At 43.9% G+C, this 26,720-nt stretch overlaps 1 protein-coding gene across 1 annotated transcript in view; it reads right to left on the reverse strand.

Moving 5' to 3' along the window:
* Positions 1-26,720, reverse strand: part of CACNA2D3 (calcium channel, voltage-dependent, alpha 2/delta subunit 3) — an 801,189-nt gene that overhangs the window by 501,794 nt on the left and 272,675 nt on the right. The window contains exon 5 of the mRNA XM_011986171.1: positions 9,545-9,676. Coding sequence (XP_011841561.1) covers positions 9,545-9,676 — 132 coding nt within the window. The remainder of the gene's footprint in view (positions 1-9,544; positions 9,677-26,720) is intronic.

The raw sequence follows: 26,720 nt of genomic DNA on the forward strand, positions 1-26,720 counted from the left end.
AAACTTCAAATATTTATTCATAGCGTTTCAAGGCTGCTCTACTTTGCTGATTGAATGGACAGGGTGAAAAATCACATGCAAAGACCAACTCCGGGGCTCATCACATGCTCCATCGCCAAATCCAGGCAGGAGCTTTCGGGTCATAACCCTATAGCAAACAGCGCTAGCTCAGCTGCTCCAAAGGCCTGCAGAGAGTGAAGATGTTTTTAGGACTGTGCTGTCCATCCAGAGAGTATGCGACTCCAGTTCCTTCCCTTGGCTAGGGATCAAGGTAGCGAAGGTCGTTTCTTACTGTCCAGAAAGTTGTTGGACCTGGGGGGATCATCCATAGATCTCTGGGCAGAGTCTGGCCCCATCCCTGGACCAGGTGATGTAATGTCTACAACAGGGGGGTTGAAAGCATAGATACAATGTTTCCAACTAAGGATATACACAGGTCTGTTGCATCCTCACTCCTGTTTTTAAAATCAGAAATTTTGGCCTGGCTTTCCACACTGAAATGAAATAAAATGGCTCTCATTATGCTGCATAATAAAGTTTGAATTTCAGCTCCTGAAGCCTGGGGAGTTTTCCCCATGTGTAAAACCAGATCCAACATCCTTAGTCTTGTGGTTTGCAGCCTAGTCAGGATATATCCCACTTAGCTTTTAAGAATAAAATATCATTTGAAAAGAAAGGCATTGGCTGCTTAAAAATAAGACAGAAAATCACTGTTTTCAACCACCAGTTCTGCTCAGGGATGGAGGATTTGCAACAGAGACTCTGGAGATAGGAAAATAAAAACAGAGATATCATTTTCACAGGAGAGAATCCTGACTCAGCTGGTGGCATTAAGATTCTTTTTTCCGATTAACAATGGCCAGCTTTCTAAAGGACCACACTGGGCTAATAATAGGCATCTGCTGAAGATAACATCCCCAAATTATCACACAGATAACCTTGAGACAGTAGTCTGTAATCCAAAGAGATATTGGGTTCTGTCCTTCTTGTACCTACATTTCCCATTGCACATGTGTCTAATTTAAAAACACTCCCCATAAGAAATCAGAAAACAGAAGTGTAAGAAGCCACTGCCAAATTGGAGGTCATTAGGTAATAAAGATAAAATGCAACTAACATGATGTTGTACACTAAGGGACATGAATGCAATTAATTAAAAAAAAATCTGACACCTGCTTTGCATAAAACCAGGTACCATTAGGATGGCACAGTCTTGATAAACAGTGAAGTTATATCCCTGGTGAGGCTAGGCAATGCTCCAATTTATACTTCCACAAATAACTGGCTTGAATGTGATATAAAGAGAAATTTTTATTTTTTGTTTTTTAAATGTGTTGACCCATGGGAGGTGTTCAGTGGATGTTTCTTGAACTGAACTGCGAAGAGTGACCTTAGACCACGGTCATCCCCGCCGATACTCTGATCGTCCACCAACATTTTCCGGCTCTGGCATCCTTCCCCAGATTACAGCCCTATCACTGTGTGCTCCACGGGGAGCAGAAAGTATTTTATCATCTTTGACTGCCCCAACACTTAGGCTGAAACCATTTCCTTGCATATGGGCTTGTTTCTCATTCCAGGCACGCTGAAGCTTGGTGCTTCCCCCTGCCCCCAGGATGGAGTTTCACTCTGTTGGCTGGAGGGCAGTGGTGTGATCTTGGCTCACTGCATCCTCAGCCTCACCAGTTCAAGTGACTCTCCTGCCTTAGCCTCCTGAGTAGCTGCGATTACAGGCACCCATCACCACACTTGGCTATTTTTAATTTTTTTTATTTTTAGTAGAGATGGGGTTTCACCATGTTGCCCAGGCTGATCTCAAACTTTTGGGCTCACCTCAGCCTCTCAAAGTGCTAAAATTACAGGCGCAAGCCACCACGCTCAGTCACTCGGTGCTTTTTGAAAAGCTGACATGAAATTAGTCTGCTGGGAAAACCAACAAAGAATACAATTCCAGTATGAAAGTGGATCGGACGGGACAACCTCAGAGCATCTTGTCTACTAATCACAATTTTCATCCAACTGGCAAGCCCTCTGCCAGTCAGTGGACATACAGCAGTGATGGAGAAAGAGGGACTTGGCTCCTGCCTGCCCTCAGGAAGCCTCATAGCTAGTAAGGAAGCAGACACTGGATGAGAAGTCGCAGGTATTGGAGATGTCATAGAGGAGAAATACCTGATGCATGTTAGTAGATAAAGGCGACCCTAATCCCTAATGTCAGAAAGACATCTTCAAGCTGAGAGTGAGAATGATGATGCACTGCTGTGCTAGGGCTGCTGTAACAAATTACCTTTGTCCCTTGGTGGCCATGGGGCATTTGCTCCAGAACCCCCACCCTCGGTCTGTGGATGCTCATGTCCCTGATACAAAGTGGTATAATATTTGCATATAACCTATGTGCATCTTCCCATATACTTTAAATCATCTCTAGATTTCTTACAACACCTAACACACATCAACAGTTGTTATACTGTATTGCTTTTATTTGTATTATTTTTTATTGTTGTAATTTTTTTCTTGAATATATTTTCCATTCATGGTTGATTGAATCCATAGATGCAGAATCCACGGGTATGGAGGACCAAATGAACAACAAAGTAAGTGGCAGAATAGAAAGGTATTCTCTCATAGTTTTGGAGGCTAGAAGTTCAAACTCAAGGTGTCAGCAGAGCCAAGCTCCATCTAAAAGTTCTAAGGGACACTCTTTGCTAGCCTCTTCCTAGCTTCTGGTAGCTCCCGGTAATGCCTGGTATTTGTCAATTTAGAGCTGTGTCACTCCAACCTCTGCCTCCATCTTCCCATGGCTGCCTTCCCTCTGTGTCTGTGTATCCTCTCTTTTTTATATAAGGGCATCCATCCTATTAGATTTAGGGTCACCCTAAACCAGTATAAGAACCTCATCTCAACTTACCTACTTACATCTGCAAAGGCCCTATAGCCAAGTAAGGTCACATTCTCAGGCTCCTGGTGGACATGAATTTTGAGAGGACACTATTGAACCCACTATATATGGGTAGGATTTGTTAAACAAAAGCAAGGGTTAAACAAAAGCAGGTGACAAGGTAGAGAAGAACATCCCAGGCAGAGAGAACAATGTGTGCAAAGGCCCTGAGGCTGAGAAGACATGTCCTGTTCAAGGAATTGAAGGAAGGTTGGTTTGGCCATGTGTAGGGGACGTCCCCGCCAGAGGCAAGGAGCCTGGGTGGCAGCAGGAACGGTGAGTTCTGCGCCCTTTGTGCTCAGGATATGAGATACACATTGGGCAGGGATGAAGACAGTACCTCAAGGCAGTTCCAGGCATAGCTGCCCTGCAGGTAACAATGAACATCATACTTTGACTCAGAGTTAGGGCTGAATGAGTCTGTGGCAGGGGAGCGGGGTGTCATTTTGCCCAAATCCGACATTTGGGCCAAAATCTTCAGATTTTCCTGAGATGTCCTGTTAGGACTAACATGGGCTCTCCCAATTCTCAAGCCATCGTTCTCTTCCTTGCAAAAGCATTTCCATAGTGTGTTTTGTGAGGAGTTCTACAGGATGCTAACAAGCGTTCAGTGAATCAAAGCAAAACTGGTTTCTACATGATGTAAGGAACAGCTAAGGGCCTTTAACCTGCTCAAGTGCATCTTGAATGTCTATGACAGAGACCCCAGTGGTAGCATTTACCAAGATGATTTAACCATGGAGTCCTTCCTCCTCCAAAAATCTCACAGGAAAATGTTTTAAAAAATGAACTTGAGAAAACCCTGCCCCAGGTGGCACTGTCTCCCCTAGGATGTATCACCTTTTTAGTATGTCATTGTTGGTCCACACAGATATTTTGAAAATATTCAGGTAACTTCTAAACTCAGAGGAATAACAGTTGGCTCATCTTAAATCTGTGAGATCCAAGGAATTATCACTTAAGCAAGAAGCACCCCCACGAGCCACATCATTTCGCGAAGTGCCAGTACGCCTTTTGGAATCCCGCTCAGGTAGGATGGGGTGTGAAACCCGAGACAAGAGGAATGCTACAGTTCGGCGGCAGAGGAGACTGCCACTCCGCCTGCTCCAGAAGGGCTTTCTCAGCTTCATCGTCAGCATCAGTGATTGCCAGCCAGTCTTCCTCAGCTTTCAGAGGACAAGGTCCTCAGCAGGTACACAAATCCCTATGTGAAACTGAAAATAATGTCAAAATCTCTGCTACAGATTCAAACGCTCAAATTTGAGTGAATTTGAATCATTGGGCAACACTGCTATATCCCACGGTTTCTCTCCCACAGGCATTACAAACTAACATTGGAGGAAAATTCATTTCATTTAAGACAACCTATGACTTCCTGTTCTCTTTTAGCTTGTGAAAATAAACAGTAGGGCCAAGAGAACAGAGACTAATACAAGACTGAAGGTCAAGCCGCATGTTCCCAACATAATTCTGTGTGGCAGTGAGGTTTGAGACTGTGTAATGGAACTATTAAGGGCTACAACAAATAGCACAATAAAAATCTGAATATCTTTTTGCCCTGTCATTTTATTTCTGCTCCGTGTTCTCCTTTTCTCTCCACTTCAAGAAAAGGCATCTTCATCCATTGCTTCCCTTGTCTTTAAAGCACAGTGTTTTCCATAAAACATCAGTGGCACTGCCAACGACATTCAAACCATCTCCAGCCGGGTGTGGTGACTCACACCTGTAATCCCAGCACTTTGGGAGGCTGACGTGGGTGGATCATGAGGTGAGGAGTTCAAGACTAGCCTGGCCAAGATGGTGAAGTCCCATCTCTACTAAAAATCACAAAAATTAGCCAGGTGTGCTGGCAGGCGCCTGTAATCCCAGCTACTTGGCAGGCTGAGGCAGGGGAATTGCTTGAACTTGGGCAGCAGAGGTTGCAGTGAGCCAAGATTGTGCCACTGCACTCCAGCCTGGGTGACAGAGTAAGACTCCTTCTCGAAAAAACAAAAAAACAAAAACAAACAAACAAACAAAAAAACTATCTCCACCTGAACAGATACTGCCTATCTTACTGAAACATGGCATTTGTCTTCCCTATTTGAAAGCAAAAAGTCCAGAAAGATGTGGAAAGAAGGAAAATCAAGAGGTGGAAGATATTGGTTTATCCCGAAGTTCTGCCCAATTCCTTCCTCAAAAAAATATTTAGTACTTGGCCCATAATTTAAAGTTGAAACACATACCTTCCAGTTAACTTTAGATCTAAAATATCTGGTCAAAAATACATGCTGGCTTTTAATGTGAGTCAAGCTGCAGTCGAATTTGGCTTTAAAATGTCTTCTGAGAAGCTGCCTATGCATTTCTCTAAAAAGAGCTCCTTTATTCAACCAGATGCCGTGTCTCTTGAGAGATTACGCACCATAAAAATGAGGAAGTAGCAAGACAATTACTATGAAAATTGTAAATTACGGTACTCTATGATCATCTTTATTGGGGCAGTCCTGTTGAGCTAGCCAAGGAAGAGAACCCTAATATCAATCACACTCTCCCCATTGCTAAACCTGAGCCTGGTGAGGAAGGCATTCAAGGGAAGAAACAAAAAGTAATGCTGTGCACAGAACCTAAACTTGATACTAGCAAACAGCATGGATGAGTCCAAACTTAAGGAGAGCTCTTTACTTAGCTGTCTAGCTCCCTCATCGTGGCTGTAGCTATGAACCAGCTTTCACCTTCCTATGGCAGCCAAATCATGGTGCGAAGATAAGACAATCACTGCCCTTTGTAATTACCAAGCCTTCTACAGGAATAAACTGCCCTGTGTATGGCTATAGAAAGGTGACAGTCTGATGTTGGGGAAGGGACTGGGGCTTCTTATAATCATGCATGAACCTAATTGATGTCCTGTGTTTGATTAGACAGTGATCTGTCTGTGATGTATAGACACAGTTTTCTTTATGTAGGTAAGAGTACATGGGTAGGTACTGTCAGCCAGCCATATCATTTTAAATAAAGCCAAGAACTGGCCAGAACAGGAAGAATAGATCAGTTACTGGTGGCCTCAGCCAATAACCAGGTAGAAAACGGGTCCCACAGAGGGCTGAAAAAGATGAACTGGTCAAGGCTCACAGGAAAAGGGATGACTGTACAGCCCTTTGATTCTCTGCCTCCTGGGAGATGGGGAGCCTGGAGAACACTACTCACTGGATGAGATGGTCATAAAGCTTCAGGAGGAAATAGCCAACAGATGGGCATGTCCAGTGTCCAGGACATGGTGGTAGTGGGGTGGAAAGGGCAGGTACTAGGAAGACTTGGAGGAGAGGGATCAATGAGAACATAAAGGGACTATGGCTCTGTACCGCATTTATGCCAGTTCCTTGCTGAGTCATCAAGTCTCTACCAGACTGCAGCTGGGGACCAGCTCCCCAAAGAGGCAATAGCTCTATTCTGTCTGAAAAGACAGGGCAGCTGCCACTGGTGTGATGGGAGACAACAGATCTGGTGGAGTTTGATCTAACAGGTGATTCATTCATTCAACAAACACATATTGAGCATCCACTATGTGTTATTCTTGCTGCTGGTGACAGAGTAATGGACAAAACAAATGACTCTGTCCTCTTAGGGGCAAATATTCTAGTAGAGGAGATAGGGATTGAAAGCCTGATGGTTCAAGATTTCAGGGTAGAGTTCCCATTTTATAAAGAAGAACTATAGAGCCTAACGAAGTCCTGTTCAGTAAGACCTTTTTGCAATATAAGCCTTGAGAGTTAAGGCTGGTCCCTTGGAAACTGGGTATCAGACTCAAAAGTCTCTTCCTACAGCATTATGTTATTCGACACAGTGACTACCAACCATGTGTGGCTATTTAATTATTTTATTTTTAAATAACATTTAAATTTCAGTTCCTCAGCCTCACTAGGCACACTTCAAGTGCTCACTACCCCTGTGTGGCCAGTGACATTAGTGATATTAGATAGGATATAGAACATTTCCACCATCTCATAAAGTCCTTTTGAGAGACACAAGAGAGTTACCACATGCCCTTAGGACATACATTGAATTGGTGAAGGCCTATGTGTGAAGCCATGCAGAAATGGACATCATCACCACACCAAGGCCTTCAGGCTAATGCTTATCAAAATTCTCCTTCTCAGGACTTTCCTCTCATCCCAGGAGTTGGAGTTGGTGATCCTTCTCAGTGATCACCCAGCCTCTTCTATTTCCCTTAGCTTAGCATGAAACACACTGTACCATGATGATCTGTTTGCCTGTCTACCTCCCTGTGGTAGTCACTGATGCCCCCTTCTTTGGGGACTCCAGTCTAGGCAAAGCCACAATAATCCTGACTAGTCCCCAGGGTTTTAGATGGCTGACCTTACCCACCGGTCTTCAGGCATCAATGGTGGGTGGGCATGCAACTCAGAGCAGGCTAATTCTTGGACTTTCATCCAAGCTTCTGGGGCAGATGCCCTCTGCTCCCCTGGAACACCCACTGAGAAATCCTGCCAGGCCTGTTCCCCATTATGAGGAGATCACCTGCCAGTGAGACAAGGTTAGAATGGAAGAAGACAGAAATGAGAGCTGAAAGGAAGGATTCAAATTCCAAATGACTTTGCTCCAGTCTCTCATTGCTGAGTACTGAAATCCAGCTGTCGCCCAAATGGCACACTCCCTAGATTTCAAATTACATGAGCCAGTAAGTGTGCTTCTTGCTGGAGGTAGTTGGAATTGTGTTTCTGTCACTTGCAACCAAAATCCACGACAAACGCATGTCCCCACAAGAGGGAGCTGGATGAGGGCAGAGACCTCTTCTGTCTAGTTCATGATTTTATCCTCAGGGCCTCATACAGGGTTTGGTACAAAGTCAGAACTCAGTAAGACTGAAGAAAGACTCCCTCTGCTTAAGAACAGGCACACTTACCACTGACTCACACCACTCTAACAATGGAAAGAAGCATCCTGAAAAGAAAAACATCCTGGCAAAATGCTCATGATCACTCGTTGAGTCATATGTCCAGGAGGCAAGAGGCATGCTCTGTGTTTAGAACCAAGCACAGAGTTGAGTGGCCACATGACATTTATCAAGGCATTGAAACACCTTGGTAGACTGCGGCCCATGTCTTCACTAACATAGAAATTATGCAGGCATTTTACAGAGCCACATCCTGCCCAAAATGTCCTAAAAGAACAGTAAGCATGGCTGAACCAATTGTTCTGACTGATAAAAACCTTGTATATAAATTAATCTCCCCTATTACACAAACCTTTTATGAGGATTCCCTTTATTTTCAAACGTCCTAGTAACCATAGATTAAAGACTCCCTATTGACGGAGACAACAGGTGATTTGTGGTTTCTACTTATCTGTCTTGGCCTCTTCACAATGCCACATAGTGAGAGGGGTGGACACCCAGGGGCTTCCCAAGCAGAGCAACCTCTCTGCCAGGCTCTGATTTCAGCAATATCTGCATCAGATTTGCTCTCTGTTGAGTGTATCAAGGCAGATTGCAATTTGGTGGCACTGGAACTTTAATCGCCCACTGTTTATTATGGCGTTATCTTTAATAGGATGCTTATTGTTTACATTTCTGTGAGCTCTGGGAGGAAGCACACGTGCTATGCTGAACATGACTCTTGGGAAATGTTCTGTAATCCGGTGAAGCAGAGACCCAGCAGGCAATTCTCGGGGGACAGATGCTGTGCACGGGGCAAACAACTCCACAAGGCGGAGGCCGGCAGTCTCTGTGCCTCAAAGTGGGAAGCCATCAGGTGCCTAGTCTTACTTAATGAAAACATAAAAGGCTTCACTTAATTGCTCCAAGATTATGCAGGGTGGTTTTTTTCCCCCTTCTTTTAGGTTGAGCTTGTTAATTTCTGCAGCTGTGATGTTGGCACAATTGCAGCCCCGAGTCCTGTTTTCACAACTTGTAAGCAAAATTAAAACTTCCCTTTTTAATTAGAATTCAAACCAAGCCAGAATTAAAATCCTACCACAAAGCAGAGGCTGAGAAGGCTCCAGAAGGAACACCTGTTCCAAAGGCATGAGGGACAGCCTCTGAGATACGCACCACTGGGGGTGCCTGGGGTGCTGGGGCTGCTGCAGGCGCCCTCTGCGGAGGGTTGTTGCCATCAGCGATGCGTGGGCCATTTCAACATCTTCCCGCAAGGGGAGTCGGCTCTGGGGTGGACAAATCACGTTCAAATTCTCTATTTCTTATGCCTGTTAGTGAGAATTCAATTGCCCAAGTATGAATTGCTCTTTTCCCCAATAATAATAATTACAGCAGTAATAGCAGGTATTAGTAATAAGGCCAAACTCTTGTTCAGAAGTATTAAATAAGGTACATTTCACACCACAGTTCTTCACATGTGGTGACAGCTCTGTGAATTATTCTACTGAGAAAGGTACAGATCCAGAGAGTTCTGTGATCACGTCCTATGTGTGCGCATGCCCATGTGGATGCCACCTTGCCACTCCTGTCCTGCACCCTGACAACAGGTTTGCACTTCATCTTTCATTTTCTTCTAAGAGAAGGCAGAAAAGTTTTAACCTCAAACCCTAAAGAAAAATATCTCATTACCAGTTATCATTAATCTGAGTCATAATTGTCAATGCAGGGATACTCACCCGGATACTGCCTAAAAAAGCCCTTTGCACTTCCGAAGTACTGCCATATGAGAGACGGGTCACGGTCAAAGTTATCTACAAAAACTTTGTTTAGGGATTCAGACCAATAAACCCCATTGACAATTGCAGGGTCTGTAAAAAAGAAAGAGAAAGAGAGGGGTGTATTAGAAAACAAAGTGAAATAAAATTCCTTTTATTTCCCACACCGCTTGGCAGATATTGGCACGAGGTACTCCATCTTGCAGGAGGCTATGAAGAAAGTTATAGCCTCAAAAACATTTAGCTCCCGGGGATTCCAGATGCTGGGGATTCCCCTCCTGCCTGAGCCCTCCTAGTCTCCCAGGAGCCTCTAACTATGATTCCTTACTTAAAAGACACTTCCTTTTATTTGTACCTTTCAATGTCACATATCCCATAGAGAAAATCACATAATCCTCTTTAAGAAAGCAGAGAGAGACCTTATTAGCATTATTTTCCTGCTTTTCCCCCTACTGAGCCAGAACTCAGTATTAAAAATAGGAAAACTGTATTTTCTCTCACTGTAATCACCTCAGCCACCAACATAGCCCTATTCTATTTCTCTTTGCCCTGACTTAGAAGTTTGCTTTTTTAAAAAAAATAAATAAATTGAAATTACATAACTAAATCTCTCTAATTCTGCTATTCAGCAGAATGTGAGCTCTGTGAAAGCACAGACTACCTCTTATGGTCTTTTGCTGTACCCTTTGACCAGCACATGGCAGAAGCTCCAAAACTCTTGTAGAGGAATAGAAGGAAGGATGGATGGATGGTGATATGATTTGGCTATGTCCCCACCCAAATCTCATCTTAAATTGTAGCTCCCATAATTCCTGGTGGGAAATAATTGAATCATTAGGGTGAGGCAGGTCTTTCTTGTGCTGTTCTCATGATAGTGAATAAGTCTCACAAGATCTGAGACTTTTTTTGAAGGAATTTTATAAAGAGGTACTCCCCTGCATATGCTCTCTTGCCTGTTGCCATGTAAGATGTGCCTTTGCTCCTCCTTTGCCTTCTGCCATGATTGTGAGGCCTCCCCAACCATGTGGAACTGTGAGTCAATTAAACCTCTTTCCTTTATAAATTATCAAGTCTTAGGTACGTCTTTATTACCAGCATGGGAACAGGCTAATACAGAAGGACAACACAAAGATTGTTCTCCAGATACCAGGCAATCATTTACTCTTTTGCCATGGAATCCCATGAGCAAATCTCTTTTCCTCACCTACCGTAGCCCAAAGATAACTCCTTGCCTTCAGTTCAGAGATTTTAAAAAATAACCGTGAATTCCTATTCAACACAATATTGGAAGTCCTGGCCAGGGCAATCAGGCAAGAGAAAGGAATAAAGGGCATTCGAATAGGAATAAAGGAAGTCAAATTATTCCTGTTTACAGAAGACATGATCCTATACCTAGAAAACCCCATAGTCCCAGCCCAAAAGCTTCTTAAGCTCATAAACAACTTCAGCAAAGTCTCAGGATACAAAATCAATGTGCAAAATATCACTAGTATTCCTATACACCAACAACAGTGAAGCTGAAAGCCAAATCATGAATGAATTCCCATTCACAATTGCCACAAAAAGAAAAAAGTACCTAGAAATATAGCTAACTAGGGAGGTGAAAGATCTCTATAAAGAGAACTTCAAAGCACTGCTCCAAGCAATCAGAGATGACAGAAACAAATGGAAGATGTTGCATGCTCATGGATAAGAAGAATCAATATTGTTAAAATGGTCATATTGCCCAAAGCAGTTCATAGATTCAATGCTATTCCTAATAAAATACTGTCGAGATTCTTCACAGAACTAGAAAAAACTATTTTAAAATTCACATGGAACTAAAAAAGAGCCTGAATAGCCAAGGCAACCCTAAGCAAAATGAACAAAGCTGGAGGCATCACAGTACCTGTCTTCAAACTATATTACAGGGCTACAGTAACCAAAACAGCATGGTACTGGTATGAGAACAGACACATAGACCAACGGTACCAAATAGAGAGCAAAGAAATAAGACTGCATGCCTACAACTATCTTATCTTTGACAAACCTGACAAAAACAAGCAATGGGGAAAGAATTCCCTATTCAATAAATGATGCTAGAATATCTGGCTAGCCACATGCGGGATATTAAAACTGGACCTCTTCCTTATACTGTATACAAAAATTAACACAAGATGGTTTAAACACATAAATGTAAAACCCAAAACTATAAAAACACTGGAATACAACCTAAACAATACCATTCAGGACATAGGCACAGGCAAATATTTCATGATGAAGACACCAAAAGCAATTGCAACAAAAGCAAAAATTGACAAATGGGATCTAATTAAACCAGAGAGCTTCCACATAGCAAAAGAAACTATCAACAGAGTAAACAGACAACCTACAGAATAGGAGAAAATTTTTGCAAATTATGCATCTGACAAAGGTCTAATATCTAGCATCTATAAGGAACTTAAACAAATTTGCAAGAAAAACAACCCCATTAAAAAGTGGACAAAGGACATGAACAGACATTTCTCAAAAGATGGCATACATGCAGCCAACAATCATATTTTAAAAAGCTCAACATCACTGATCATTAGAGAAATGCAAATCAAAACCACAATGAGATACCATCTCATACCAGTCAGAATGGCTGTTATTAAAAACTCAAAAAGTAACAGATGCTGGTGAGGTTGTGTAGAAAAAGGAACACTTGTATACTGTTGGTGGGGGTGTAAATTAGTTCAACCATTGTGGAAGACAGTGTAGCGACTCCTCAAAGACCTAAAGACAGAAATACCATTACACTCAGCAATCCCATTACTGGGCATACACTCAAAGGAGTATAAATCAGTCTATTATAAAGATACACCCATGCATATGCTCAGTGCTGCACTATTCACAATAGTAAAGACATGGAATCAACCTAAATGTCCATCAATGATAGACTGGATAAAGAAAATGTGGTACATATATGCCATGGAATACTATGCAGCCATAAAGAACAACGAGATCATGTCCTTTGCAGGGACATGGATGGAACTGCAAGCCATTATCCTTAGCAAACTAACACAGGAACAGAAAACCAAATACTGCATGTTTTCACTTATAAGTGGAAGCTAAATGATGAGAACACATGGACCCAGAAAGGGGAACAACACACGCTGGGCCTTTCAGAGGGTGAAGGTTTGGAGGAGGGAGGGGGTTAGGAAAAAAAACTAATATGTACTAGGCTTAATACCTACGTGATGAAATAATCTGTACAATAAACTCCCATGACACAAGTGTGTCTATATAACAAACCTGCACATGTACCCCTAGACTTAAAAGTTGAAGTCAGGCGTGGTGGCTCACACCTGTAATGCCAGCACTTTGGGAGGCTGAGGCAGGTGGATCATTTCAGGTCAGGAGTTCAAGGCCAGCCTGGCCAACATGGTGAAAGCCTATCTCTACTAAAAATAGAAAAACTAGCCAGGCGTGGCGGCAGGCGTCTGTAGTCCCAGCTATTCGGGAGGCTGAGACAGGAAAACAGCTTGAACCTGGGAGGCAGAGGTTGCAGTGAGCCAAGATTGCACCACTGCACTCCAGCCTGGGCAACAGAGCAAGACTCCGTCTCAAAAAAATAAAATAAAATAAAAGTTGGAAAAAAAATAAGAGTGAAGACAAAGAAGGAGAATAAACAAGTATTTCCTGTACACTGGCTGAAGCCATGTGGGTCACTGAGGATGCTCTGTGATGGTTCACTTTTTCTTTTTTAACCTCTGAAGACCCTGTTTCAAAATGATGCCACATTAAGCAACATTCCATTCTTAGAGGAGAAATAGTTGTCAAGTGTCAGGAGGAAAAGTTTGAGAATGATTACATGAGTTATTAATGATGAGGAAGAGGAGGAGGAGGAGAAACTTTCACTGAGTCCTTCCTGGGGTATAGGCGTGGTGCTTACTTTATCTCCTATCCCCCCTCAGCAGCCCAGCCCTCCAAGGCAGGCTGGATCCCTTATTCTCCTCCACTCTCTAGCAGTGGAAACTACAGCACCAGGAAACAAGGTACTTTCCTAAAAACATCCAGCTACTAAGGGCCAAAGCCTCTGATCTGAGGTTTCCTTGTGTGAAAAATGGCAAAATAATACCCACCCTATACATATGCACCATGGAATAATACATGGTCCCAAAAAAGAATGAGATTGTATACTTTGCAGTGACATGGATGGAGCCAGAGGTCATTATCCTGAGTGAATTAATGCAGGAACAGGAAACTAAACAGCCTATGTTCTCACTTATAAGTGGGAGATAAACATTGAGTACACATGGACACAAAGAAGGGAACAACAGACACTGGGGCCTACTTGAGGGTGGAGGGTGGGACGAGGGTGAGGATCAAAAAATTACCAATTGAGTACTATGCTTATTACCTGGGTAATAATCTGTATGCTAACTCCCTGTGACATGCAATTTACCCATATAACAAACCTGCACATGTACCTCCTGAACCTAAAATAAAAGACGGAAAGAAAAAAAAATACCCACCCTAGAGACCTGTTTAAAAAGTTAAACAAATCAACAGAAAACAGCTAATGGCCAGAGGCACTCACGCAGCCATCAATGGGGCTGTTCCCTTGGCCTAGAGCCCTGTACCCTCACCAGAGTTCCCTGCTGGACGCCTAGTCATGCAATCCCACTGTGACATCCTCATTCCAGAGATTCATCAATACCATACAGACAGGAAGGGTAAGGATGGATGAGGTTACTCCAGTCGTCAAGTTGCAGAGGAAACAACAAGCAACATGATGCTAGAAATGGTCATATAAGTCAGGTCCACTTACGAGGACACTCAGGAATGGCCCCAGTGCACCTCCCCTCCTCCACAGCTGCCTACCCCTTTCCAGCGGCAGCCCCAGGACATCCATCTGCAGAGCTCTAGAGTCCACAAAATGGCACCAGGGCCAGTGGGCAGACACGATGTCCTGGCTTGTTGTGGCACCTCTGCCCTGCCTTATTCATTCAGATCACTGAGGTAACTGGGGTTCTGAATTCCATCTCAAGGGCAAATGCTGTAACTCTTGTAAACTGTAATAAACCCCATCATAGCCTGGGGGTGTGAAAATGACCCAATCAGTCTTTTACCACAAAGTAATCTTAGGAGGACTTTATCCTCACAATCCTGGAAAATGGAGCTCTTTCTTTTTCCTGTCTAAGCTTGATAACAATTACTGTGACTCACCCCTAGCGGCAAAACCCACTTAAATTAATCCACAAAGATGCAAATACAATAATGACACTGAAAAATCCATGGTTCTTGCCTCCATCAATGGCCTCAATTATGTCGGTGTCATAAAAACCTTCCACAAAAAGAAGCGAAAATTCCATTTCCTTAGCTCACTGTCTCAACATGTTAAGGAGTCAAACAGTTTCCAGTTAGACAATTATTTTTTCTTAAGTGTGGCAATTGGGATTTGCCCAGTTTTGACAATTCTTTTTTCTTAAGTGTAGTTTCTTTGGTGCCCAGACCTCCAGGTGGTCCTAAGATTGCCCCCTGAGGAACTGTGAGCATCTTCAGAAATACAAAGCAAACTAAGGATGTTTCATTCACTTCATTTGGACACCAAATCTTGCTCTAAAATTATGCCTCTGCAAGAAGAGGGGGCTTCGATTTTTCCAAGGGCATGGTGAATAACTGGAAATAGAACCACTAAAAAATATAATCTACCTAAAATGGGGGCTGTGTTGTACACACCCATTTGATTAAATATTTGAAATAACACTTACCTTGGCTTGTAACATAATCACAGTATATCGATTTCACAAGCTTGCTTAGCAAGCAATGTTAAGAGAAGGGGAAATCTTAAATAGCTGTCTATTGTGACAGTCATTTAAAAGATAGGGAAAGAAAAAACAGAAAAAATAGACGGAGCCTTCATCTGAGTATTTAAGTTTAAAAAAAAAATAGACAAGTTAAATATGATTTTCCCAACATCACTGACAGAGAGTGGAAATGAAGTAACCCACGGGACAGTCAATGCTGCCTATGCCCCACATATACCCAGGTCCCCTGGTCCTTCCACCGTCCCATGGGGAGCAGGCAAATGTCATGCTGCAGTGTGGACCAGAGCTCAGCCTCATGTTCCCTCGATGGTGGCTGAGGTGATTTGTTTTCTTATAGTCACTTGTGAAAATGACAGCAACCTGTGGAGTAGCAGACGAACCATTTTCCTTGTTTGTGTTTTGTTTCCAATTCTGTTTAAAAGACCCCTTTGCTTCACTTAGGGTTCTTCAGGCATCACATTTATCTGAGCCTCAACTTGTACCTCCACCTTTCATCTTTTTAGAGGTTTAAGGTACTGAATTAGCTTTCTGTGGCAGCTGCAGCAAAATACTGCCAACTGGATGGCTTAAAGACAACAGAGATTGATTCTCTCACAATTCGGGATAGAAGAAGTTAAAAACCAAGCTGCCAGCAGGGTTGCTTCCTTCTGGAGGTTCTAAGAGAGTCTGTTCCATGCCCCTCTCCTGATCTCAGGTGCTCACCTGCCATCCTTGATACTCCTTGGCTTGTAGCCTCATTATTTCCACTTTACCTCCATCTTCACATGGCCTTCCCCTCTGTGTGTCTATGTCAAATCTCTCTCTCTACTTTGTCTCAGAAGGACTGGTCATTGGGTTTAGGCACCACCCTAAATTCAGGATGGTCTCATCTCAAGATCCTTAAATTAATTATGTCTGCAAAGACCCTATTTTCAAATAAAACCACATTTGCAGGTAATGGAGATCAGAACGTGAACGTATCTTTTGGGGACCACTGTTCAACCCAGTACTTTCTGAATTATCTTACACAATATGGTTTGTATGTATTCTTTTAAAAATCTGAGTTTAATAAGAGCAGGGCTTCTACCCAGCGAAGGATATTTCAAGGCTTTCACCCTTTTCTTCTTGTGGGAACAATTCAGATTTTCATGTCCATATTATATTTTCCTAAGCGAACCATTCTTCCTGACCTCTGTCAATGGGTCCTACCTGTAATGCCCTAAGTTGGATTAAAATCACTTTCCTGAATGTCTAGTATATGTATCAATGCCCAGAACTCTGCTCAATAAAGTGAATTCCAGGATAACATGGTCATTTTCTCCAACATTCCTATCCAATCCACATTAACTTATTATTCATGTTGGTCAATATATAATCCAGGAATAGCAGTTCTGTTTCCTCTACCTTCTAAGACATGAAATTACCCCCAGTGCCAGTCAAGAATCTATCAGATGTTCAGCTTTTACTAAAACACACTACTAGCAGATGTTTGGGGAGTAAAAGTTCCACACCACCTTTGAGATAAATTTATAATTTGTATTTGAAGAGCACCTCCCACAACCCTGATTTGTCTTTGTAATGCATCATATAACCTAACAGCAAACTCCTTTTGTAGTTTTCTTTTTTCATTTTCACCCAGATAACTGCTCTGGCCTGTGGTGTGCACGTTGCTACACAGGGTCTTCTCGTGTGGCACATGGCTAACGTTCTCTCTGCACACACCTACACACTCTCGCATACCTTTCCAGATTGGTTTTGCATCTTTGAATAAGGTGCTCCCTCTTATTACTGTATTTTAGTTATACGTTCCATCCTGAGCAGTGCCTGAGATGGTCAGCCCGCATGGATCCAAGCAAATTAATGGATGTAAAGCACTTGGCACAGCAACTGGCACATAGAAAATGCTTCATAAATACTGGTTGTTATTTACTCCATTCATTAGAAAATAAATAAATAAGGTCTTGGCTGGGCCCGCTGGCTCACACCTATAATCTCAACACTTTGGGAGGTCAAGGCGGATGGATAACTTGAGCTCAGAAGTTTGAGACCAGTCTGGCCAACATGGCAAAACTGCATCTCTACAGAAAATACAAAACAGTAGACAGGCATGGTGGTGGCGCCTGTAATCCCAGCTACTCAAGAAGCCGAGGTGAAAGGATCGCTTGAAACTGGGAGGTCAAGGCTGCAATGAACCAAGATTGCACTACTGGGCTCCAGACTGAGTGACAGAGTGAGACCTTGTCTCGAAAAAAAAAAAAAAAAGAGAGAGAGAGAGAAAAGAAAATAAATAAAGAAAAAAATAAGGTCTCAAGAGGAGCTCCCAACTTTCACCATGTTCTCCACATCAGGGTTGCTGGGCAGCACCTCAACAGCAGCACGGCAGTCAGGACTCGGGCCTTGGAGCTTGCGTCCCAGGTCTGAGATCTCACTTATCACTGGTTAGCTAATGGCCTTGGGCTTGTGACTTAATGTTCCTCAGCCCCAGTGCCTTCATCTGTAGAAGCCAGATGAGAGTGGCTCTTCCTCAAAGGCGTCTAAGACAAGGCACAGAACTTGCTGTGTGGTGGGAGGACTGCATATGCCACCAGCGCCCATCACTAGTCCTAGAACAGTGGAAGCCCTCAACTCCCCACCCGCAGCAGTTCAGCTGTCCTGAGAGTATCCAGGACAGACTTTAGGCAAGTCTCTTTCTCTCTTCCTTAAATTATCAGGGCAAGGTACTGTGATGACGCTTTCATTCATTTGTTTACTCAACAAATATTGATTGAGTACCTACTATATCAGACATTCAACAGTATACCAGACAATGAAGTTGACATTTCAGTCTGAGGAGGAGAGAAACAATGGCAAATAAATGAGAATTTCAAGTAGAAATAGGTGTAATGAAAATAAAATGGGATAAGCCAGAGAGTCACTGGCTGTGGAAAGTGGGGCAGCGGGTTACCCAAATTGGGTGGTCAAAGATGACCTCCCAGAGGTCATATAGATGACCTGAATGCTGAGATGGCACCAGCTCCCAAATGCCTAGGCTAGGAAGAGCTTTGTACACAGAGTGAATAAGCAAGATAAAAAACCCTGAGTCAGGAAGAATCTGGTGTTTTGGGGAAAGGTACTGGATAAGGCTGGAGAGGTGGGGAGGCCGTGGCAAGGATTTTAGCAGATATGCTAGTTTCCTGCCAAGAATGCATTTTGTAGCAGACATAATCTGTGTTCCATTCATGCCAAGGTCCATCATGCCCTCATTCATGGCTCCAAAATCAAATTTATTTTCCAAAATCTGTAGCAAGTATGGCCTACTTCCTCTTCTCAGGACAGGCAATCAGAAACTTCATGGATGTCTTAGTGCTTGAGTTTCCTCTCCAGACCTCAGTCATCTGATATACACTTGATTTTTCCCCCAATACCATTTATTAGCAGAACTGTATTAATTTAAACTTGCCATTTTCTACCACAAAATATGGGTCAACTTCTAGGGAATCTGAGTGAGGACGAACAATTATAAGCTAACACAGAATTAGAGACAAACTACATTTACCCAAAAACCACTGATGGAAGGGAAGGGACTCAGCTCAGAATCAACAGGATTTTTAAAGTGTGGCCCTTGTGCAGATGCCTGCCTTGAACAAGGCTGGAGGAAGCATCTCTGTCTTTCCTAAATGCCTTCAAAGCTGTGCACCTCCCAGCTATGAAATTATAGCAGGCAGGGGAGTCTGGGGATTAAGCCCATGCAGGAGTTTTCTTCTGTGTGGTGTGTTGGACCAAATTCAAGATGAGAATGGTTGGACAGTTTTCATGTCTCCCATTTCAGCAAGTAAATGACATCTCTCCCATTCATTCTAAGTAGATCATAGATTAAATAATGAACAGTTTTGATGCTAATTATCAAGCACTTTATATCTATTGGAAAATAGTCCTTAATATGTGCTGAATTATAAAATAGGTTTATTTGCCAAACATTTATCCTTCCTCTAAACTTAGTGATATGCTAGACATGAAATGCAGGTTGCTCTTCACAAAGCTAGAGCCAATTTCTGGCAGCCCTGGGACCAGAGGGACAAGGAGGATTCATGGCCCAGTGCTGAACCACTCCGGATGGAGCTGGGAAGCAAACGGCTTGGCAAATGCCAGAGAATGCTCTAGTCTCCCTCAGCCTGTTGCCTCAGGTATGCTACACGTCAGGCTTCATTCCCCAGTGAGAGTTCGTGTGAATGATTAGAATTTTGTTTTGCCATAAATATATCAACTTTAAATAGTCTTTCTCCCTTCATATATTTTAAATTTTGTGCAGAAACTTGCATTTCTTCTTCCTCATTCTCCTGGAATAAACCATTCACAAGTCTCTTTTAGAAATATTAAGAAGAAAATTGTATCACAGAAATCATGATGATGCTGATAATGATAGTGGCAGAGATGACCACTCAGGGGGCACTTACAATGTGCCACACACTATGTATGGTCCAGGCAGTCAAGAACTACTTTTCCTAGCCACATTTTACAGATGAGGAAATCTATCCCCAAAGCTTTGAAGTGCACTGCTATAGTACATTACCTTGTTCAAGGTGAAAGTGAGCTAAATTCCTGTAAAAACTCCTAGATAACAGAAGACTTGAATTTTATTTACTGGCTACCAGACAGTACACAAGGGTGGGGGAAAGCAAGGGCAGGGAGAGGAGGCTGCCTTCCCCTAGCCATCATCAAATAAGTAGGTGACCCCTAGAAGAGGGGGCTCCCTCAGGCTTTCTTGGGGCCCTGACAGGGCATCTTAGTACTTAATACTTGGGATATATGCATACATTAAAGAGGACAGGATGGATGAAGATAGAGTAGTACTGGGTACCAATTTGGAGTCCCCCTCCAAGAGTTCCTGGATGCATCCATCCCAGGTTCTCTGCTGCAAAGCAGGCCAGTGAGACTACTGCATCACTACCAGCATTTGGACTTGAGGTCTGCTGGTAGAGGGGGCATTTACAAGGCATAAAATCATGGCTAAAATACTGTAGAGTGAACTTAAGCACATTCCAAGAGGCTTCCATTTCTAAAATGGCATTTGATTGACTGTAGTTAAGCTAATATTCACTAATTTAAAACACCTCCTTTGATACATGATACTTTCCCATCACTACGTCACCTTTTCATTCTAACAAAATGCTGAGGAACCCACTCCTTCCTGAGGTTTGGCTCTGGCTGGAAAGGACATAAAGCTCATTTTGGAAAGGTTCAGAAATGGGGTGAGCACAGAATCCCCCTTTTCCCACCAGCAAATACTAGAACAATGCCAGTGCTGCAAAACTGTCACAGCAGCTCTTTGGAACTCAAGCATTTTGCTTGAAAATCTGTACTGAACACCACGGCCAGAGCACCCAACCTGCTCCAGAAGCATCAGTCGTTTTTGAAAACTCATCACAGGGAGATTAATCCCACTGCCTGAGGATTCACACCATTCTGATCTGGCCCAGGACCCCTTTTGAAAACAAATCCACTTTCCCTCCAGCTCCCAACATACACCCACATCTGCACTGGTCAAGCTCGCTGAGGCTTTCTCTTTCACACTGTCTGATTGTTTCCTTCATGGTAACTGTTACAACTATTAAACAACCCACCCAAAGAGTATTAAATCATGTCATATTTTCTAATATCCCCCAAAGCATTTAGCACGCATACTGGATATAGTATGTATTTATTTCTTTATTCATTCATTCAGAAAATATTTACTGAATGCCTACTGTGTGCCAGGCACCTGCTAGGATTTGGAGACAAAGCAGTGGGCAAAACCAGACATGGCCTTTGACCTAGTGGAGTGCACAGCCCAGTGGGGGAAGATGGAATCTGCAAAATGGAATCTGTAGAATGCACAGGCCTGGGGTGGGCGGGTTGTAGAGTGGTCCTGGCAGAGCCAAAGGAAGTCTAAGTGCCTGGAATGCAGGAAATAAAAAGGAAGCTGGGGTGGGAAATGGGGACAGGGGGAACCAAGTAGGGCTTTGTAGACCTGGGTCTACAGTCTGTCTTCAATCTCAAGAGCAGTGGAGGCCTCCTTTGCCATTTAGAGAGCAACCAAGCGGTGGAGCGGGGAGGGGGTGGTGCAGGCTGGAAGGGTGGAGGGGAGTGTTTAGAGGCTCCTGCAGTCATCCATGGGGTACATGAGGGCGCCTCTATGAGGGTGGTAGAGGGAGAGAAGCCAGTGGGACACAGAGAGGATGTGCTTAGTAAACACGTGTTGGTCCAGGTTTTGCACTGAAGGCAGGTGCTGTGCCAGCTGTTGAAGCTCTCTTCTGCACTGTCCCAGCATCCATGTGGGGAATCCCCCACAGAAGGAAGCCAGGACAACCATGCTGCAGAATCACTACACCATGGGAAATGAGCCAAGGGGAGGGGCATGCCCTTTAGATCACACACAAATGGGAAATTCTGTTGACTGCAACAGGGAAACGTGTCCCCAAAAAGCTGTCTTGTCATAGATTTGCGGACTGGACTATGATTTCCCTGTTGAAACTGTCCTCAAAATGCAATCCCTTCAAGCCATTCTTCCCGTCTGTCTCCAATAGACAGAACTATATCATCAGCAGTGTGAAAGAGTGGAAACCACAGGGAAGTGGTATTCTTGACCACCCACATTTAGGGGTGTGAAACCTCCAGGGGGGGGGCTTTCTTGGCAGGAGCCACTGCGCCACACAGTGCCAGCTGCTCTGCCCCCTCACGCTCCATCACGCTCACCGCTCCAGGGAAGGCCCAGACTATTTCTGGAGGATGAGGGAACCGAGGCCCAGCAAGCGAACACCACACAGCCAGTGAGGAACATGGGTTCCGCTCTCATGGCTCCCTCAGCAGAGGGGATGCAGGGGACGGGGGATGCAAGATGGGGTGGGCTCAGAGTCACTTAACCCTTGGCCTCTGTCCTAAACCCTCCTCATAAAGTAAAGCCAAATAAACTCTTAGCCATTCCATCACCCAGAACTATGGGAATTGAAGTTTTGTCCTATGCTCTGTGGGGGTGGGGGGACAAAAGAAACAATTCTGGATAGAACTGACAGATGACAAGTCATTTACAATAAAGGACAACATCCAGTTAGAGAGTACACAGCTGTCATCATTTAGCAAGAACCCATTCCTGATAGTCACTGGGGAAAGTCTCTTCTCATTTTAACCTTTCAGAAGAGAGAAAGAAATTTAAACATTCCTTCCTTCCATCTTCCAGACAGGCCTGGCTCCCAGTAAAATATGATTTTGTGAGCCTGCCATCTAGGCTGATGGTATCAGCTTTTTATTGATATTTAATATAAACACAGCCCCGAGGCTAGCAGGTACCCTGACAGGGTCTGAAATATAATTGCCAGGGAATGGTACAAATGTGTGTAGCAATTAAGGAGCTGTCAGGGATATTGCTGGAGCGAAGACTTAGAAGCCGCAGACTGGACAAAGAAAGGCTGGGGCTGCAGCTGGGGGCACGTGGGCAGCAGAGGGCTGTGGGAAAGGAACGGGGAGCAGCATCACATGTCACTACATAGTCAGAGCTGCTGTGGGCCCAGACACCGCACCCAGGGACATAAGGGAATTATGGACATTTGAAAAAGGGAACAGGGGCAAGTTCAGGTTTGTTGTTTGTTTTTAACAGCAAAAGGCCAAGCGCTGACTCTCCTGCCTCTAATATGAGATTTATATTGGAGAGACAATATGCAACCGTGAGCCTGCTTCTGAGGAAGGTCTGGATGGGGAACCAAGGGGGCAGGGAAAAGGAATTTTCTCTGTTTGTTAAACAGCTTTACTGAGGTATAGCTGGAATTTGCATTATGTGCTGCTTTTAACATCTGTCACAGTGTCACTAGCCTGAAAACCTGGCTTGGGGTGAGGAACACCAGATGAATTAGGAGGAGAAGTCAGCTCTGAGTGAGGAAGAAGAGAAGACAGATCACTGCAGGGCCAGGTCCAACACAGCAGGAATTTGATGTGGGCCTTGAGGAGGGTAAAGGAATGCCTTTGTGCCGTGCTGCACTTTCAAGTCCTGCCCACAGGTCTGCTGTCACTGGTTTAACAGGCACCATGGTGGTAGTGGTAGTAGGAATGGAGATGGTCATGGTGACACGGTGTAGACACAGTCTTTTCCCTGGATCAGGATCCCCTGTCATCCTTTGAAATGCTGGGGAGCCTTGGTTTTTATAACTGGAAGAGGTGGGGTGAGGAAGAAGGTGGTGTCTATTGAACATACTGGGTTTGGGGATCAGAATGGCCAGGTCTGGTAATAGAGGCATCTGTCCCTTAATTTGCTTTTAAATGCCTAGGAAAGGAGCTGCTGCTAGAGGTCTGAGCTTCAAATAGCCATGGGGTAGTAGAATAAAGAAATCTTGATCTCTTGCTTGAACCAGGGGTGGAAAAAGGCTCCTCCCTCCTGTGTCAGTGATTTCCGGTAGAATACAGGACCTTTTAAAGATTTTAGTAGTTATGCATTTCTTGATGTTGGAGAAATTTTAACCAATACATCTAACTTGTAATACTCAACATCCCTTGCTCCTAATGTGGCTACATTTATTTAGATGAAAATAAAGAGTAAGTCACTTAGAGAAAAGCTTAATCACTCAGGTGTTGGGCAGGACTGGAGATGTCCTGAGTGTAGTCCATGACCTGCTGGGACTGGGGAAATACAGTTCCCATGGTTCAGAGCAGCAAAGCTTCTCAGCTCCTCCCAGTTCCCCTCCCCAGTCACTCCACACCCAGGCCTTAACAGTGTCCAGAATAATGTGTGGGGGGGCAGGTGGCATATGAACACATTGCTTGTATGAAGAAAATGAGGTTTTAGGCTGGGTGCAGTGGCTTATGCCTGTAATCCAAGTGCTTTGGAAGGTCAAGGCAAGAGAATCATTTGAGGTCAGGAGTTTGAGACCAGCCTGCGTAATATAGCCAAGACTCCATCTCTACATTTATTTTTATTTTTTATTTTTTGAGACGGAGTCTCGCTCTGTCACCCAGGCTGGAGTGCAATGGCGCGATCTCAGCTCACTGCAAGCTCCGCCTCCCGGGTTCACACCATTCTCCCGCCTCAGCCTCCTAGTAGCTGGGACTACAGGTGCCTGCCACCACGCCCAGCTAGTTTTTTGTATTTTTAGTAGAGACGGTGTTTCACCATGTTAGCCAGGATGGTCTCGATCTCCTGACCGCGTGATCCATCCGCCTCGGCCTCCCAAAGTGCTGGGATTACAGGCTTGAGCCACCGCACCCCGCCCCATCTCTACATTTATTACTATTTTTTAGAAAACTAGCTGGGTGCAGTGATGGATCCCTGCAGTCCTAGCTACTATGGAGGCTGAGGTGGGAGGACTGCTTGAGCCCAGGGGTTTGAGGTTGCAGTGAGCCATGCTTGTGCCACTACACTTCAGTCTGGGCAGAAAGGCAAGACTCTGTCTCTCTGAGAAAAAAAAAAAAAAGGGTTGGGGGAGGTTCTTCTTTAAAGTATAAATACATTCTTTATGTCTTCCTGCTCTGCAATTGACAAATTGCTGAATCCACTCAGCCCCCAAAACATAAAACTATAGATGTGGCCACATAACAAAGGGCATTTCTAGCTCTCTACCTACGGGAGAGTGTAAGCAGGAGTCAGAAATGGGCCTGAGAAAGTTCAGAAAGATGTTCCAAGAAGTGGGCAGTATCATCTGCGAGCAAACCTCACACGAGATCCGGCCCCTCCCGGAGTTCCAGGGAGGAAGCCAATTTTGTGCCGAGGTGGTTTTGATGGCCATGGTGCCAGGGACCCGGGTTCTCAAGGCTAGAACATTGTAAGTACATGCCCAATTTCATGCGAAGGTCTACAGGTTGTAAACCTCCCTGAACTATACCACTGGAAGTTTAAACTGCTTCCAAAGGGTATGGTACACGCTAGGAATTATGCCAACTTCCAGTAATGTTAGCCAAGAACTATTAACAAGGAAACTCCAGCCATCTTTGTGCTGGACCTCATTCACCCTATAAATTCTTTTATCAACTATTTCTTTGGCTTGTTGAACAACAGCAGTGGAGCCAAATTAAATGAGACCAAACGACTCAGTTTATGGACCTGTGTAGCTCCTGTATACTAACTCCTAACTTCTGAGTGGCAAGGACAAGTGCTTGAAGATCCCCTCCTCTTGTCATATAAATGGCTCATTAAAAATAATCAAAGAGTACAAATTTAATTCTATTAAGCTACTTACAACCAGGATGACTGTTTGATCATCCAAACTGGACCACTTTTGAGAATAAGTGGGAGTCTTTTAATTAACACATAGAAACAAAGAGTACAAACTAGGCTTATCCTGAGCAAACCAAGATGAATGGGCATTCCATTTATAATCCACTCCACTCCATAAAGAATGGAACTGGTGACTCTGTGTGTGTGTGTGTGTGTGTGTGTGTGTGTGTGTGCATGTGTTGACCTTGGTTGGTTAACCAAAAAAGATTATAGCAAGGAGTCATTTTCAAAAAACATTAAACACCTTCTTTTAATAATTAGCCAGCCTTCACATGCACGATCATGACCTTTTGAGTCTTGGGGGAGGTTTACCAGCTGCAGGCATTCTGCATGGATTGTCTGCAATGGTATCTAGACATTCTAGACACCAGCCCTCCAAAGTGTTTTATCAATGGGAGAAGAAAGGAAGAACATTAATTAAACTACTAAGTTGCTTAGGTGGAGGCTACTTAGGCATTTCTACTGTAATTATGTCAGTGCTCTCTACTTCTTCAAGTTAGGGGTCTTCCCAATGTCAGCAACCAAACACACCCTACTCGAAATACCTTTAAAAATATTAGCCCAAGGAACTACAAAAATGAGGGGTAAAAATGGCTTTGTGGGGAAAATGATCCAGAGATTGCCCATGGCTTCACCAGAGACCTGGTTTCTGTCTTTATTTCTTTTCTGCATCCTGCAGGGCTGCCTCCACGCTCAGGTTCTTCCTTTCACACATCCAGGCCCTTCACCCCACCCCTGTTGTCCAGCATCTCCAGCCTTTCCCCTTATAGGACCACAAAATTGCCACAGCACTTACAGTCATCACATCTTTTCCTAACTCTATCGAGGCAGAATAGGGGATCTTCAGATGTCTTCTGACTGCATGGACTGTGACCACTGTATGCCCATCCCTGAACTAGTCAGCACAGGAGGGTGATGGGGCATGCCGACCTGCTTAAACCTATTGAGCCTTGGATCTGAATGCAAGCCCAGCAGCCCTGAAAGATGGGTTCCTGAAAGAAATTCCGGGTGCCAGAATAAAGACCGCAGGGAAGAATAAGATAAGGTCAACAAACATAAACATCTCTTCCAAGTTTCCAGTATTGTCACAAACACCCAAAGAGTCATCTCAGAGGTCATACAACCCAAGGGACCTAGGACTTAACCAAGCCAC

This window comes from Mandrillus leucophaeus, unplaced genomic scaffold (assembly GCF_000951045.1).
Source record: "Mandrillus leucophaeus isolate KB7577 unplaced genomic scaffold, Mleu.le_1.0 Scaffold296, whole genome shotgun sequence".
Classification (NCBI taxonomy): domain Eukaryota; kingdom Metazoa; phylum Chordata; class Mammalia; order Primates; family Cercopithecidae; genus Mandrillus; species Mandrillus leucophaeus.